General features: G+C 41.9%; 1 protein-coding gene across 1 annotated transcript; it reads left to right on the top strand.

Moving 5' to 3' along the window:
• Positions 1–1,432: 1,432 nt before the first annotated feature.
• kcnj12a (potassium inwardly rectifying channel subfamily J member 12a) lies at positions 1,433–4,987 on the top strand. The gene has a single exon (XM_059979758.1). The coding sequence runs from the start codon at positions 1,448–1,450 to the stop codon at positions 2,744–2,746; it is 1,299 nt and encodes a 432-aa protein (XP_059835741.1). The 5' UTR covers positions 1,433–1,447; the 3' UTR covers positions 2,747–4,987.
• Positions 4,988–16,673: the final 11,686 nt, after the last annotated feature.

Below are 16,673 nucleotides of genomic sequence, written 5' to 3'. Positions count from 1 at the left end.
CGGTGCAGGCTTGAAGGGCCGAATGGCCTACTCCTGCACCTATTTTCTATGTTTCCATGTTTCTATACAGGTTTCATCAAGGTATTCGTTTCTTCCCGCATTCCAAAGACATGCTAGTGGATTAATTGACTTCTGTACATATTGTGGCTGAATGGTAGAAATTGGGATGGAGATAATGAGAAGGGAGGGAGAATAAAATGTGATTAGTATAGGAGTGGAGTAAATAGGTGGTTGATAGTAAGCACAGATAAGCCTACAACTGCCAGTGAGCTCAGATACAGCCTCTTCTTTGCTCAAAAGGACACAAGATTAGGTTGGTTGATGGCTTAATTTTATATATAAAGTGGTAAAAACAGAGCAAAAATAGTGAGATAGTGTTTATGGGTTCATTGCCCCGTTCAGAAATCTAATGGCGGATGGAAAGTAGCTTTTCCAAACACATTCAGTGTGTGTCTTCAGGCTTCTGTACCTCCTCTCTGATGGTGGTAATGAGAAGAGGGCATGTCCTGGGTGGTTGAGGTGGGGGGGGGGGCCTTTAATAATGGATGCCAACTTTTTGAGACATAATCTTTTGAATATTCCCTTAATCGTAGGGCCAACCAGGAACTGCCATGGAGCTGGGAAGAGGAGATTTATGGGGATTTTACCAGGACTTGATGGACTGAGTTGTGAGAGAAATTGAGCAGGTTGGAACTTCTCTTCATTGCACTGTAGAAGAATGAGGGGTGATCTTACAGAGGTATTTAAAACCACAAAGAGGATTGATATGGTGAATATACAGTCTTCTTCTCAGGCTTGGGGAATCAAGAACTAGGGGTATAGGTTTTATGTGAGGACGAGAGATTTAGTAGGAATCTAAGGGGCAACATATTTACACAGTTGGTGGTCAGTATATGGAACGAGCTGCCAGTGGAAATGGTTGAAACAGCATGTAAGAGATACTTGGACAAGGACATGGGTAGCAGAATATGGGCCAACAAGTGCAAATGGGACTCACTTAGATGCAAATATTGGTTGGCGTGGACCATTTGAGCTGTTTGAGTCCAAGAACAGAGTCCTCTCCTGGCAACACCTCAGGAAGTGACATCATGTCCCATTCCACTGTGACAAACCTGATGTGATAGCAAGGCTGCAGGGACTGAATGGTCCACACTTGTTCCTAATGCAATTGAGTATGACATTATTTGCAAGGTTTTTGAATGCATTTGCTGCATTTCTGAATATTGCACATTTTAACCACACTTATTCTTGTTTCAGGGTTTTGCACTGACAAGACTCCGCTCAGGGCAACCACAGCTGCCTGGATTTGCTTCAGTTGTCAAAGACTCTACCTTTCTTTCATTTCAATTTTTTTTGGGGGGTGGGGGTGGGTGGGTGGGGGGAAGGGGGTTCATGGTTGGCACTTGGGTTGACACCCAACTGAGCAAATTCACTCCTGTGGACAGGAATGACTGGTGCCTGTGACAACCGTTACAGCATTGTGTCCTCTGAAGAAGACGGACTGAGGTTGACAACCATGCCAGGAATCAATGGCTACGGCAATGGGAAGATCCACACGAGGAGGAAGTGCCGCAGCCGCTTTGTGAAGAAGAATGGGCAGTGCAACGTGCAGTTCGCAAACATGAGCGACAAGCCACAGCGGTACATCGCTGACATCTTCACCACGTGCGTGGATGTGCGCTGGCGATATATGCTGCTGATCTTCTCTCTGGCATTTCTCGTTTCATGGTTGGCCTTCGGCTTGGCCTTCTGGCTCATCGCTTTGATCCATGGAGACCTGGAAAAGCCCCTGGGTGATGAGAACTTTATCCCGTGTGTCTCGCAGGTGAATGGATTTATTGCTGCCTTCCTTTTTTCTATCGAAACTCAGACAACCATTGGATATGGGTTTCGCTGTGTGACTGAGGAGTGTCCATTGGCCATCTTCCTGGTGGTCTTCCAGTCTATTGTAGGTTGCATTATAGACTCGTTCATGATTGGAGCCATAATGGCAAAGATGGCACGGCCAAAGAAGCGAGCCCAGACCTTACTCTTTAGCCACAATGCTGTGATAGCCATGAGGGATGGCAAGCTCTCCCTTATGTGGCGAGTTGGAAACCTGAGGAAAAGTCATATTGTTGAAGCACACGTCAGGGCTCAGTTAATCAAACCACGGATCACTGAGGAAGGAGAGTACATTCCCCTTGACCAGATTGATATTGACGTGGGTTTTGATAAAGGGTATGATCGCATATTCTTGGTTTCCCCTATAACTATCCTGCATGAAATTGATGAGTCAAGTCCACTGTATGGCATCAGCAAGCAGGACCTGGAGGTGGCTGATTTTGAGATTGTGGTAATCCTTGAAGGCATGGTGGAAGCCACGGCAATGACCACGCAGGCACGCAGCTCGTACCTGGCCAGCGAGATCCTCTGGGGTCAGCGATTTGAGCCAGTGCTCTTTGAGGAGAAGGACCAGTACAAAGTTGACTACTCACATTTCCATAAAACCTACGACGTCCCCACAACACCCTCTTGCAGTGCCAAGGATCTGATGGAGAGCAAGTTCCTCGTTCCCAGCACAAACTCCTTCTGCTATGAGAATGAGTTAGCTTTCATGAGCCGGGACGAGGACGATGAGGGTGAGGATGATGGCAGCAGGATGTTGGAAAACCCCAGTCCCAACAGCAGCCGACATGAATTTGACCGGTTACAGGCAACGTTAGCTTTGGATCAAAGGTCGTTCAGAAGGGAGTCGGAAATATGACCTTTGACTGTTACTGTGACCCTTTTGTCAAAATAAGCAATGGGATTCTGATCATCATGAGTGCCATAAATGAAGGTACAGCATAGAAATCGGTGAAAATTTGATTGTAAAGGTGGAGGGAATTCTCAACAATGAAGCTGAATGATTGCTGCAATGCAACAGAATGGGTTAGCATTCAATGTGAGCAAGATAGAATTATTATCGTCAAGATTTTAAGAGATTATGTAATATTAACAATTACCTTTGCAATGGATTTAGACATTAATGTAGGAAGTCAAGTAACTGGTTACAGCAAGATTTTGGATGTGAAGTCCTTTAGAATGTGTGCAACCATGAGCTTTAAGGAGAATAGATCTAGAATAAAACCATGATGTTTAGACTTGCAAATAGGCCATTCAACTTGTCAGACCAGACTTAATGCTCCTTAGGGTTTTCTTCACCATTTGACATTTTACTTGAAAGGAAGTATTTTTGTGTCCGCTGGCAAATGAACAGAGAGCAGAGATGGAATTACCAAGCATCAATGCACATCAAGTTAGCCACACAGAGCGTGTGTGGCTTGAAGCTGGCCCGCACAATTACCTGTGCACTTAACTAGTGTGAAGAGCTAGACATTGTACGAGGTGAAAATTGCACAAAGCCCCTGAGGTGTGTAAAAAAAAGGTATCATTCGCACGCGAATTGTCACATGAATGTCGCTCAAGCAGAGTACATTTTTGTAAAATCAAAGATCTTTATCTTTAAATACAAATTACTTCATAAGATATCATTGTACAGACTTAGCTAGACTGAGTTCTATTATATATAATGTATAGACCTAGCTAAGAAGAAAGATGTTCCCATATATTTTATATATACACAATACACAAAAGCAAACTCCCAAATACACATCCATTTATTGGTACTTTTACAGACAGACAGGCCAGCACACATTCATGAACTATCTGCCCACCTACATTTACATAAAGGCACACAGAGTTACACATACACTCGCACACTGTATAATTGGGAAAAATGATGTTACATACTGTATAGACCTAGCCGGCATGAGTGCTATGGTTAATTACTATCAGGGAATAAATTAAAGGAAATGTCTCAAGGTAGAGTGTTTCTCCACAAGACAGAAATAGGAAGAATAAAGCTCCAAGGATCCATTCCAAGTCTGCATTGATGGTAAATGGGAGCTTTCGTTTCAGAACTGATATATTGTCAGAGCCTTACAGCAGGCTTTTAGTGGAGCTCCATACTAAGAACTGAACCCAACAAAATAACTCACATAATATCCTTATCAGAATTTTGATTAATATTCTTTTTTTACAAAAATGCCAAATTGCATGGAAACTCTCTGCTCGGATATTTCTTCTCTGCCGGCAGTTCTGCCATCATCAGCAGTGAGGTGGGCAATTAGTTACCCCAGGGCATCCTCAGAGGCAAGAGGACACCAGCTGCTGAAAGGCCTGAGATATGGTCTATAGCCATGGGGGGAGGAGAGGGGTAAATCTTATGGTGCACATTTCCCCACCAGCTTTGAGGTCCACCAAAATGGACTGACGTTCAACTTCCACTGATTTTATTTTTAAAGGATTATTCTCAGAATGAGCATCACTGGTATTAATTGTCCATCCCCAATTACTCTTCAGAAGCTGGTTGCAAGTTTTCTTATGCTGATGCAACCAGTGGGTGAAGGTGGTCCCACAGTCACTGTGGAGAGGCTTCAGAATGCACAGGCCCTCTTGTAAAGAGCATCCTCTGAAATTTCAGGTGGGTGATGCATGAATGGGGCAGTACTTTTAACTTCAAGGTACTCTTTCCTGCCAGGGTTTTCCAACCTCTTCTAGCTTTTGTTGATTAGTGGCACTCTTTAGCATTTGCCATGCCTTCTGAGAAGGCACTGTCTTTGACACCTGTTGTGTGAAATCCTTGTACCTACTATAGGGGTGTGATACCACAGGAACGTTTGTGGCGTGTCTCACACTAGGTAACCATGGTGACAGCATCATCAGCTTCTCTGCTGCAGCCTTGCACTTGTGAGACTGTATTAATTGCTTTGACCATCAATTATGCTAGACAACCTCCTTGTTTTGGATGTAGCCAATAAGCTTAACCCAGTGTTCCTGTTACTTTAATTTCTTTCCTCTTTAATTTTTGCGATACGTCTCAGCATAGAAGCTTGTGATTAAAAATGGTATTTCTCTTAAAGGGATAAGGTGAACTTTGACCTCTGTGGAAGTCTTCCTCTTCACCCAGATTGTAAATGTAAAGAATGATTCTGGGTTCTGTTTTATTTTATTGGATGATCAAAGAATTTACTAAATTAAAAAAAACAATTCTAATACAAATGGGAGTTTGTCTTTTTTCAGTGATGTTAATTCACCTGTTTTTTAATGACAGATGTTAAAAGTTATTTGTTACTATGAATTGTTTTACTAAATTTTCATGCATAACATTCAAATCTCATGAGACAGTGCTACACGTACTGTGTAAGTCAAGTCAAGTTGAGTCTATGATCAAATGCTCAAGTACCATGAGGTACAGGTACAATATAAAAACTTATTTGCAGCAACATCACAGGCACATAGATTCAGACAACAACTCAGAAAAAATGTTATATATAAATTATAGAGAAATTTTCCAAAACAAAACAGTGCAAAATAAAAATATGGAGCAAATCTGCAGAGAGATAGCAGACAACTGCAGGAAACATAAAGTTGTGATAGTAGGGGATTTTAATTTTCCGCATATTGATTGGGACTCCCATACTGTTAAAGGTCTAGATGGGTTAGAGTTTGTAAAATGTGTTCAGGAAAGTTTTCTAGATCAATATATAGAGGTACCGACTAGAAAGGATGCAATATTAGATTTTCTATTAGGAAAGGAGTTAGGACAGGTGACGGAAGTGTGTGTAGGGTAACACTTTGGTTCCAGTGATCATAACACCATTAGTTTCAACTTGATCATGGATAAAGATAGATCTGGTCCTCGGGTTGAGGTTCTAAACTGGAAAAAGGCCAAATTTGAAGAAATGAGAAAGGATCTAAAAAGCGTGGATTGGGACAGGTTGTTCTCTGGCAAGGATGTCGTTGGTAAGTGGGAGGCCTTCAAAGGAGAAATTTTGAGAGTGCAGAGTTTGTATGTCCCTGTCAGGATTAAAGGCAAAGTGAATAAGCATAAGGAACCTTGGTTCTCTAGGGATATTGGAACTCTAATAAAGAAGAGAGAGATGTATGACCTATATAGGAAAAGGAGCAAATAAGGTACTTGAGGAGTATGAAAAGTGCAAAAAAACATTTAAGAAAGAAATCAGGAGGGCTAAAAGAAGACATGAGATAGCTTTGGCAGTCAAGGTGAAGAATAATCCAAAGAGCTTCTACAAGTATATTAAGAGCAAAAGGGATAAAATCGGTCCTCTTGAAGATCAGAGTAGTCAGCTATGTATGGAACCAAAAGAAATGGGGGAGAATTAAATGGGTTTTTGCATCTGTATTTACTAAGGAAACTGGCATGGAGTCAATGGAAATGAGGCAAACAAGTAGTGAGGTCATGGAACCTTTACAGATTGAAGAGGATCTTGCTATCTTGAGGCAAATCAAAGTTGATAAAACCCCAGGACCTGACAGGGTATTCCCTCAGACCTTGAAGGAGACTAGTGTTGAAATTGCAGGGGCCCTGGCAGATATATTTAAAATGTCGGTATCCACGGGTGAGGTGCTGGTGGATTGGAGGATAGCTCATGTTGTTCCATTGTTTAAAAAAGTATCAAAAAGTAATCCGGGAAATTATAGGCTGGTAAATTTGATGTCAGTAGTAGGTAAATTATTGGAAGGAGTACTAAGAAATAGGGTCTACAAGTATTTGGATAGACAGGGACTTATTAGAAAAAGTCAACACGGCTTTGTGCATGGTAGGTCATGTTTAACAAATCTGTTAGAGTTTTTCAAGGAGGTTACCAGGAAAGTGGATGAAGGGAAGGCAATGGATGTTGTCTACATGGACTTCAGTAAGGCCTTTGACAAGGTCCTGCATGGGAGGTTAGTTAGGAAGATTCAGTTGCTAGATATACATGGTGAGGTAGTAAATTGGATTAGACATTGGCTCAATGGGAGAAGTCAGGGAGTGGTAGTGGAGGATTACTTCTCTGAGTGGAGGCCTGCGACTAGTGGTGTGCCACAGGGATCAGTGTTGGGTCCATTGTTTTTTGTCATCTATATCAATGATCTGGATGATGTGGTAAATTGGATCAGCAAATTTGCTGGTGATACAAAGATTGGAGGTGTAGTGGACAGTGAGGAAGGTTTTCAAAGCTTGCAGGGGGATCTGGACCAGCTGGAAAAATGGGCTGGAAAAAGGCAGATGGAGTTTAATACAGACAAGTGTGAGGTATTGCACTTTGGAAGGACAAACCAAGGTAGAACATACAAGGGAAATGGTCGGGCACTGAGGAGTGCAGTAGAACAGAGGGATCTAGAAATACAGATACAAAATTCCCTAAAAGTGGCATCACTGGTAGATAGGGTAGTAAAGAGAGCTTTTGGTACGTTGGCCTTTAGAAATCAAAGTATTAAATATAAGAGTTGGAATGTTATGATGAGGTTGTATAAGGCATTGCTGAGGCTGAATTTGGAGTATTGTGTTCAGTTTTGGTCACTGAATTACAGGAAGGATATTAAGTTGAAGGAGTGCAGAGAAGATTTACAAGGGTATTGATGGGACTTGAGAAACTGAGTTACAGAGAAAGGTTGAAAAGGTTAGGACTTTATTCCCTGGAGCATAGAAGAATGAGGGGAGACTTGATAGAGGTATATAAAATTATGGTGGGTATAGATAGAGTGAATGCAAGCAGGCTTTATTTTACTGAGGCTAGGGGAGAAAAAAACAGAAGACATGGGTTAAGGGTGAAGGGGGAAAAGTTTAAAGGGAACATCAGGGGGGGCTTCTTCACACACTGAGTGGTGGAAGTGTGGAATGAGCTGCCAGATGAAGTGGTAAATGCGGGCTCTCTTTTAACATTTAAGAAAAACTTGGACAGGTACATGGATGAGAGGTGTATGGAGGGATATGGGCCAGGTGCAGGTCAGTGGGACTAGGCAGAAAAACGGTTTGGCACAGCCAAGGAAGGCCAAAAGGCCTGTTTCTGTGATGTAATGTTCTATGGCTCTTTGGAGAAAATCCATAGTATTATAAGAGGTGGTCGCAATCTTGCCTCTAAGAATTCAAGTCCCGCTTCAGAGAACCAACTGAGCTGGCAGTCCACTGCTGTACTGAAGAAGTGCTGCACTTTGGAGATACTATCACTTAGAATTACATAGCTCACCTATAAAAGAAAACTTTATCACCTTCAGGGCCTACGTTTAAATATATACTACATCGACTGTGATAAGAGGTGATACAAGTTCCTTTTATGCAAAACAGGAAGACAATGATATTAAATTGTTTCATTAAAAAAAGTCCACTGTTCCCATCAATTATGTCCCTCTAGCCTGAGTACTCTCAATGTGTTCAGCTCTTAATAATCTTTCACCCATTTACTTGTAGAATTTGCCCTACCATTAAGTTTCAATAAGAGGGGTCCCTTGGAGGGTCTCACTACTCTTCTGAATCTTTTCCTGGATCCCCAGGGCAATTCACTGAAGGAAACACACTGCATTAATTTTCAAAAAATATAGTTTTGCATCCAGACTTCTGTGCATCCATTAGATTGAAGGCTAGAGATGAATAAGAAATAAAATATTGCATAATGTCCTTCTCAGCTAGTGAATATTGTACAGCCACTTCAAATGTAGGGTCTTTTGTTCTGGATTCAGACAATTCCTATAGCAAACTTCCCAAAACAAATATTGAGATAAATGGGAAAATAGTGACATTTTGTTGAATGATAAATAATGATCATGAGAAATTGCCCTGCAGTATGGAACCTCACGTGTTCACTTCAGTAGGGAGGTGGCTTCAAATTATTCAGATGGCCAGAAGACAGTATTTGATATCACATTGCTCTTTTAGTGTTGCAATAAAAATATTTTGGTTCTAGGAACAGTTAGTAACAATCCCCAAGATTTCTGTAAAGTTATGTGTCTTGCCCCTCCACCTCATCTGAATTGGAAGACTTCACTGCACTCTTAGATTCCATCTCAGCTATGTCTATTGTTTTGCACCTACATTTATGACAAATCTCGTCTTATTTCTTTATTGATTGATTGAGATATAGTGTGGAACAGGCCCTTTTGTCCCCTTCGAGCCATGTCACCCAGCAACCTCCAATTTAAACCAGCCTAATCACTGGACAACTTACAATGACCAATTAATCTACCAATCGGAACAGTCTCTTGACTGTTGTTTTGATGAGTCAAAAAGCAAAAACTTACCTGAGTATGTGCATTCAGGCAACAATAACAATATTTCTTGCACCTTTAAGGATGTCCAAACGTGCTTCATAGATACTTAATCACACAAAAAAGTTGGGGCTAAACCACTGTTGGAGATATTATTTAATCTGTCTTTCTAGAGCAGATTATGATAAACCCAGTAAATGTGGTTGGTTTTAAGGAGGAAGTTGGGGTAGGAAGAGGCCATGGAGAGGCAGAAAGGATTAGGAAGGGATTGGAGCAGCAGCAGGAGTAACTGCCACTGTTGCAATATTTGACTTAAAACAATGCAGATACTTCACAGTTTATGGGGACGGAGGAGGTTACAGCAATAAAGAAGGGGAAGAGCTCAGAAGGTTTCAGAAAAAAAGACGAGTTTTAATTTTGCGATGTTAATCCTGTGATTAACATTGCAAAATTAGAACTCTTGTCCTTTTTTTTCTAGAATCCTTCTGTACTCTTCCCCCTCTTTATTGCTGTAACCTCCTCCACCCCCAAAGCACCTAGTGACTAATTGGCTGGTTATATTGTATAGATTGCCTGTATTCGAAAGATAGGAGAAGAAATAAAACAGAAAATCCCTGAAGATTTTTCCACCATCCAATTCCATGAGATATCTACCAAATGTTGAAAGGACTAGATAGTGTGGATGTGGAGGGGATGTTTCCTATGGTGGGGGTATCCAGAACTAGAAGGCATGGCCTCAAAATTGAGGGATGACCCTTTAGAACAGAGGTAAAGAGGAATTTTTTTAGCTGAGAATAGTAAATTTGTAGAATGCTCTGCCACAGACTGCAGTGGAGGCAAAGTCCGTGCATTATGATTAAGACAGAAGTTGATAGTTTCCTGATCGGTCAGAGCATCAAAGGAGATAGCGAGAAGTCAGGTGAATGGGGTTGAGTGGGATCTAGGATCAGCGATGATGGGATGGTGGAGCAGACTCAATGGGCTGAATGGCCTAATTCTTTTCCAGTGTCTTATGGTCTTATACCCATCATGTCTGATTCACCCTAACACCATTATTGACCAAAAACCACCAATCTCTGATCTGAAATTTTCAATTGACTCCCCATCCATCACCCCTCCTCGAGCCACTCATTCACCCACCTAGTTAATACTCATATCCCTGCCCTCCACCATGTCATTATAGATTCCTGGATTCCTGGGGGATTCCCTTGTCTTTGTAAAAAAGTACTTTCAGCCATCTCTGATATTTAAGGACATATCATCAAATATCCCACCAATGGATAAAAATCCCCATTTTCACCCTTTATGCATATTAAACATCATGGTACAGCTAATAGATCTGCAGCCTTCCAGATCTCTGGTTCAGTCCTGGTGCAAGATGTGTGGAGTTTCCATTTTTTTCTTGAGATCATGTATGTTTCCCCCAGGTGCTCCGGTTTCCTCCAATATCCCAAAGACATGAAAGTTGAACAATTATTCACTGTATATTTCCCTTAGTGTGAAGCTGAATAATAGAATCTGGGATGGAGAAAATAAAATGGGATTAGTGTAAATAGATGGTTGATGGTCAGCGCAGACAAATGTACGATCCTCTATGATCTCAGTTACTGCACCTTCTTGTTCTAAACAATGCAGAACTATGCAGTTTTTCATAATTTACCCTCAATTAAAGTGAAACAATGAATAAAAAGCTTCTAGTCCATCGAGCCTTGTTTGCAGAAGTCATTTCCAAATGTGATACATTTAGGAAGTTCTATGGACTTCAGAAAACATAAGCTAATTGAAATTTTGATGCAGGGTGTCAACCTAAAACAACATCTATACCTTTGTCTCTACTAATGCTACTTGACCCTTTCATTTCCTCCAGCTGTTTGCTCTTTACTGCAGATCCCAGTATCTACTGTCTCTTGCTTCTCTATTCTTCTCTCTTGTATTCAGGCTTAGTATTTTTTAGTTCCATCTGCATATATTTCCCTATTGGAAATGACCTTCTAGTAACATTAAAATGTAAGCAAGACTTTTGTGTCCATGTGCACTCCAGTTTACCTATGATGCACACTGCGAACTTTATGACTTGATAGTGTGACATTTCACACTATCTTCAGTGGTCCCAATCTCAGTCTGATGACGGAATATTAAGTGATGTTGCTCAATCAACAGTGCTTAATTTTGAAGTACAGATAAATGTGAATATATAACAAAGCCAGCAGTTGTGTCAGACCTCATCTTGGTGATGAGCCACCTTCTTGTAGTTCCTGTTGTGAGACTACTTCCACAGACCTCCACTATGGGGAATTCCAGGACCTTTACAGTGTCAAATGTAAATAAATGATTCAAGTAAACACACACAGTTATGATGAAGGTTCTTCAACCTCAACATACAAGATAGAATATGGAAAGGACCTTCCGTCTAGTATATTTGTGCCAAACATGAGGCCAACGTAACTAATTCCATCTACTTGCTCATGGTCTACATCTCCCTATTTCTTTTCTGTTTAGGCATCTGTCTAAATATCTTTTTAAATGTTGTTTCTATCATCTTTCCAACAGCACAATCCACACATCCACTCCTTTTTGTGTAAAAATACTTGCCTTACACATCTCATTTAAAGTTCCATGCCTTCCACCTTAAACCCATGCCCATTAGTTTTTGACATTTCTATCCTGGGGAAAAGTTCCTGGTTTTGTATTTCTATATTCCTATCATAATTTTTTATAGTTCTACCATAGCACCGCTCAGCTGCTAATACTCGAGATAAAACAGCTCTAGAAGTCCAACCTCTCATTGGCTGTCCAATTCAGTCAACATATTAATGAACCCCCTTCTGCACTCTCTCCAAAGCCTCCATATCCTTCATGCAGAGTAGCAGAGTAGAACTGCACACAATGCTCAACTGTTGCTCAATCAGCTCTATACAGTTCCAACATGACTAACCAATGTTTATAACTGAATGAAAAGAGGCAACTGTGCTGTATGTCTCCTTCATCACCTTATCCATTTGTTTCACCACATTCCGAGAGCTATGGACTTATACACCAATATCCTGTATGTCAATCCTCTGAAGGGACATGCCATTTACTGTATACTTAGCTCTTATATTTGAGCTTCCAAAATACATCACCTCACATTGTCTGAATTAACTGTCCAGCAATCTTGATGGCATTAAATGGGAATTTGAAAAAGTAGAGAGCAGTAGGGAGTTTGTGGGAAAAGGGACAGCTGGCTCTTTGGTGAGTGTTCAAGACTGAGTTCAAACTTTCCATGTTCCTGGTGGAATGAGGGGCATGACTGGCAGGTGGAGGGAACTCCAGAAGACAAGAGATATTGAGGCTTCATGGCCAGGAAAAAGAAGGAGGCATGGCTCAGTATAGGCAGTTGGGATAAGCTGAATCCCTGGAGGAGTACAGGGAATGGAGGTGTATGCAGTACTTAAAAAGGAAACCATGTGGGCACAAAGGGGTCATGAGGTAGCTTTAGCAGAGAAGATAATTCAAAGATAACTTATAGTAAAGAAGAGAGTAGGGCCCCACAAAGACCAAAATGAACTTTCATGCATGGAGACACAGGAGATGAGTGAGGTCTTCCATAAATATTTATACTCATTTTGTTTTTACCTTGGAGAAAGGCATGAAGGTGAGGTAAAGTTAATGAGGATGTCCTGAGGATAGTTCACATTAAAGTAGAGGAGGTGCTGGACATCTTAAAACGTACAAAGGTAGGTATATCTCCAGGACCTTATCAAATATATATACAAAATACTGCTGGAAGCGAAATGGGAAATTTCAGGAAACCTGGCTGAGAGACAGTTATCATCATTGGAGACAGGTGAGATGCAAGAAAACTCGAGGGTGGTTAATGCTGTGTGTTTATCTATCCTGGGCTCAACGCGTTGATGTAAGCATGAAGAAAGCATGCCAGTAACTGTACTTCATTAGGAAGTTGAGGAGATTTGTCATGTTATCAAAGAACCTTTCAAATTTCTATTGATGTACAGCAGAGGCTTCAATGGACAGGGTTACTAAATGCTTCAGAGATTTGTAGACTTAGCCGACTCCATCATGGACACAACCATCAAGGTCATTGTCAAGAGGTGGTGCCTCAAGAAGGTAGCATCAATCACTAAGTATTGTAAACATCTAGGACATGCTCTCTTCCTATTATGACTATCAGAAAAGAAGTACAGGAACCTAAAGACCCATACTCAACAATTCAGAAATAGCTCGGTCCCCTCTGCCACCTGATTTCTGAATGGTTCATGAGTTTAGAGTGAGGAATAGAAGAACAAGGAAGGGGAAGGGAAAAAAATACTGGAAGGAGAAATCAATGTTCATGCCATCAAGTTGGAGGCTACCTAGATGGAATATGAGATGTTGCCCCTCTGCTCTGAGAGTGGCCTCATTATGGCAAAAGAAGAGGCCAAGGACCAACATGATGGAATGGGAATGGGGATAGGAATAAAATGGATGCCACTGGGAAGTTCTGTTTTTGTGAATGAAGTGGAGGCGCTCAACAAAGTGGTCCCCCAATTTATGTTGCACCTCACAAATGCAGAGGAGGCAGCATCAGGAGCAAAGGATATAATAGATGACCCCAGCAGAAGTGTTGCCTCACCTAGAAGAATTGTTTGGGGCCTAGAACGAAGATAAAGGAGAATTTAAATGGGAAGCTGTAGTATTTCTGTCAGAAGGGAAGGACGAATAGATAAGGGAAGCACAGAGAAAATGATCTCTCCCTGAAAACAGACAGTCGGGTGGTGATAAAGATGTGTTTGGTGGTAGGGTTCCTTTGAATATTATGGATGTAGCAGAGAATGACATGTTGTATGTGGAGGTGCTTCGGCTGGTAGGTGAGGACAAGCTGAACTCTTTCCCTGTGAAGGTGGTAGGAAGATAAGGTGAGCACAAATGTCTGAGAAATGGAGGAGATGCAAGTGAGGGCAGCATTAATGGTGGAGAAAGGGAAGCTCTGGGAAAAAATGTGGTGGAGATGAAGGAACTGATGAGAAAAAGGGAACAGCACTTTTATAGGCAACAAGGTGGGAAGAGGTCTAGTCTAGATAGCCATGGGAATCGCTAAGTTTATTAAAGATGTTGATAGACAGTTTGTCTCCAGAGGTGGAAATGGAGAGATTGAGAAAGGGGAGAGAGGTGTTAGTAATGGACAGGGTGGAAGTTGGAGGCAAAGTTGACGAAATTTCAGGGTTCTGCATGGATGCATGAAACAGCTTTAATATAGTCATCATTGCAGTGCAGGAAGAGTTAGGGAGCATTACGTTAGAGAGTATGTGCTTTGTAAAGAGGTTGGACAAGCTTTGGTTGTTTTCTCCAGAGCAATGGAGGCTGAAGGGAGACCCAGATAGAAGTTTATAAAATAATGAGAGGCATAGATAAGGTCAACAGCAGGTATCTTTTTCTCAGGGCGAAGAAACTTAATACTAGAAGGTTTGCATTTAAGGTGAGGGAGGGAATGAGTTGGGCAAGTCTTTTACACAGAGAGTGCTGGGTGTCTGGGTGAATTGCTAGGAGTGGTAGTGGAGGCAAATACAATGGAGGCACATGAATGAGTAGAGAATGGAAGAATATGTAGGTAGAAGGGATTAGTTAGTCATTTAAATACAGGCTTAATTAGTTAAGCACAACATCCTGGGTCATATGGCCGGTTCCTGTGCTGAACAGTTTCATGCTCTATTTGTTCTGTCCAATGTTCTATCAAAAAACAGCATAAACTCCCCCAGTGCAGATAGAGTGAAGCTTTAAAACAAAATTATCAGGAGGAGAAAGCAGAAACACTGTAATGTAACCTTTTCACTGGATGCTTCCTAGATTCTCCATTGGGTGTCTAACATATACATGTTCACACACCGGATCTGTCGAGACACTGTTTTAAATTAAGACCCACGCTCAAGTATGCTAGGACCATCCGCCATTGACTGAAATGGTAAATGGGGCAGGGTGTGAATGGACACCACCCCTAGCAGCTTCAGTGCAGCCCCTACGAGGCCCTTTCCACTGCTGGAAACCCAGAACTATTCAGGTGGTTATCAGGACATGTTTCACTGCTGTCAAAGGCTAAACCTTTCAGCTGAGGTGGGAGATGGGGACTCCCACAACTGAACTGTAACAGTTATATGTTAACATGGGGCATTTCAAAACTCTAGGTGTGTGCAGCCCACTTTTATCACTCACTGTCCCTGTGTATGACAGGTATGGAACAAGATCCTTTAGGTAATCAGCAGGGAATTTGACTGGGCTAAGGTGAATCCTGAAATGGAAACTCCACTTCTCTTGACCAATGGACTCTTCAGAGTGGCAGACCCATCCCAATCCTTCACAGGGTCATCACTTCCTTCATCCAGACCATCTTAGCTCTGTATTGCATCATGAAGGCTAACAGTATCGTCAAGGAGCCTGCCACCCCGGCCATTCCCTTGTCTCTATTCTACCTTCTGGAACCTGAAAGCATGGATATCCAGACTTAAGAACAGCTTCTTTCACACTGGTATCAGGCTATTGAACCAATCATCTCTTTTATATCCACTTCCCAGTAGTGCTGCCACATTCTCACACACTTAACTCTACTTATGGAAATGGATGTCTCCGCAATTCAAAAAGTAGAAATAAAAGAGGGAACTGCTTGAATTCATGACCTTGACCAAGATATTTCCAAATTTCCTGATGGCATAGGAGGATATTCAGCCCATCCAATCTATGAAGGATCATAGAGCAATACCACCCTCCCTACTTTTCCCTGTTACCCATCCCCCTCACACTTCCATCAATTCCTCCCTGACTGTGTCACTCTACTGCCCACTAAGGGTCAACTAACTCAACAATCTGCATGTATCTATAACATGGGAAACCTATAAACTGGAGAGCCCGGGGGAAACCGTGCGATCACTGGGAGAGCACACAAGCTTCATCAGACAGCACCATAGTTCTGGATCTGGTAGGGAATTGAGTCCATCGAGTCTGCTCCTCCATTCCATTACCCCTCTCAGCCCATTCTCTTGGCTTCTCCCTGTAACCTTTGAGGCCTTTACTGATCAAGAACCTATCAATCTCCACTTTCGATATACCTATGTATATAGGGGGTAACGAGCTAAGCCACAATGTTGCCTCCCACCCCATGGCTGCCGATTCAAGAAGTGAAAGCCCCTGGAATGGATAAATAAAGCAGTGCTTGTTGAGAATAGTCTGTAGCTTCTAGCTTCAGGAAGTCCATAGCACCTGTGGATCTGTGCAGAAGCTCATCCCGAGTCCCTTCAATTGAGGGGAAAAAGAATGTCTCCCTTTGACTGAGTGTCCTAGTGCTGCAGACAACGTATGAGGCAGGGGGAGGTTTCGGGTGATAGTGGACATGACCTCTCTAGTTTGCTTCAGAGACCTGAGAGGTCTTCAGTCTGTAGAGCGGACCGGAGTGGTAATGTCACCAGTTACAGGATGAGATAGACTGTTACATTAGGAATGACATTATGGTGTACACAACCCTGGGCACTGTCAGCAGATATAACCAGCTGACTTCACAGAACTGCGCAGTCCTCAAGAATTAATCATGTTTTTCTGATTTACATCAGAAAAATAAGTGTTTTCATGGGCTATCA

The sequence above is a fragment of the Hypanus sabinus genome, chromosome 9, assembly GCF_030144855.1.
Source record: "Hypanus sabinus isolate sHypSab1 chromosome 9, sHypSab1.hap1, whole genome shotgun sequence".
NCBI lineage: Eukaryota > Metazoa > Chordata > Chondrichthyes > Myliobatiformes > Dasyatidae > Hypanus > Hypanus sabinus.
Note: the sequence above shows the minus strand (reverse complement) of the source record. Positions and strands in the feature narration are given on the sequence as shown.

Coding starts and splice junctions, on each gene's coding strand:
- kcnj12a (XM_059979758.1), top strand. CDS start 1,448: ATGACTGGTGCCTGTGACAACCGTTACAGCATTGTGTCCTCTGAAGAA.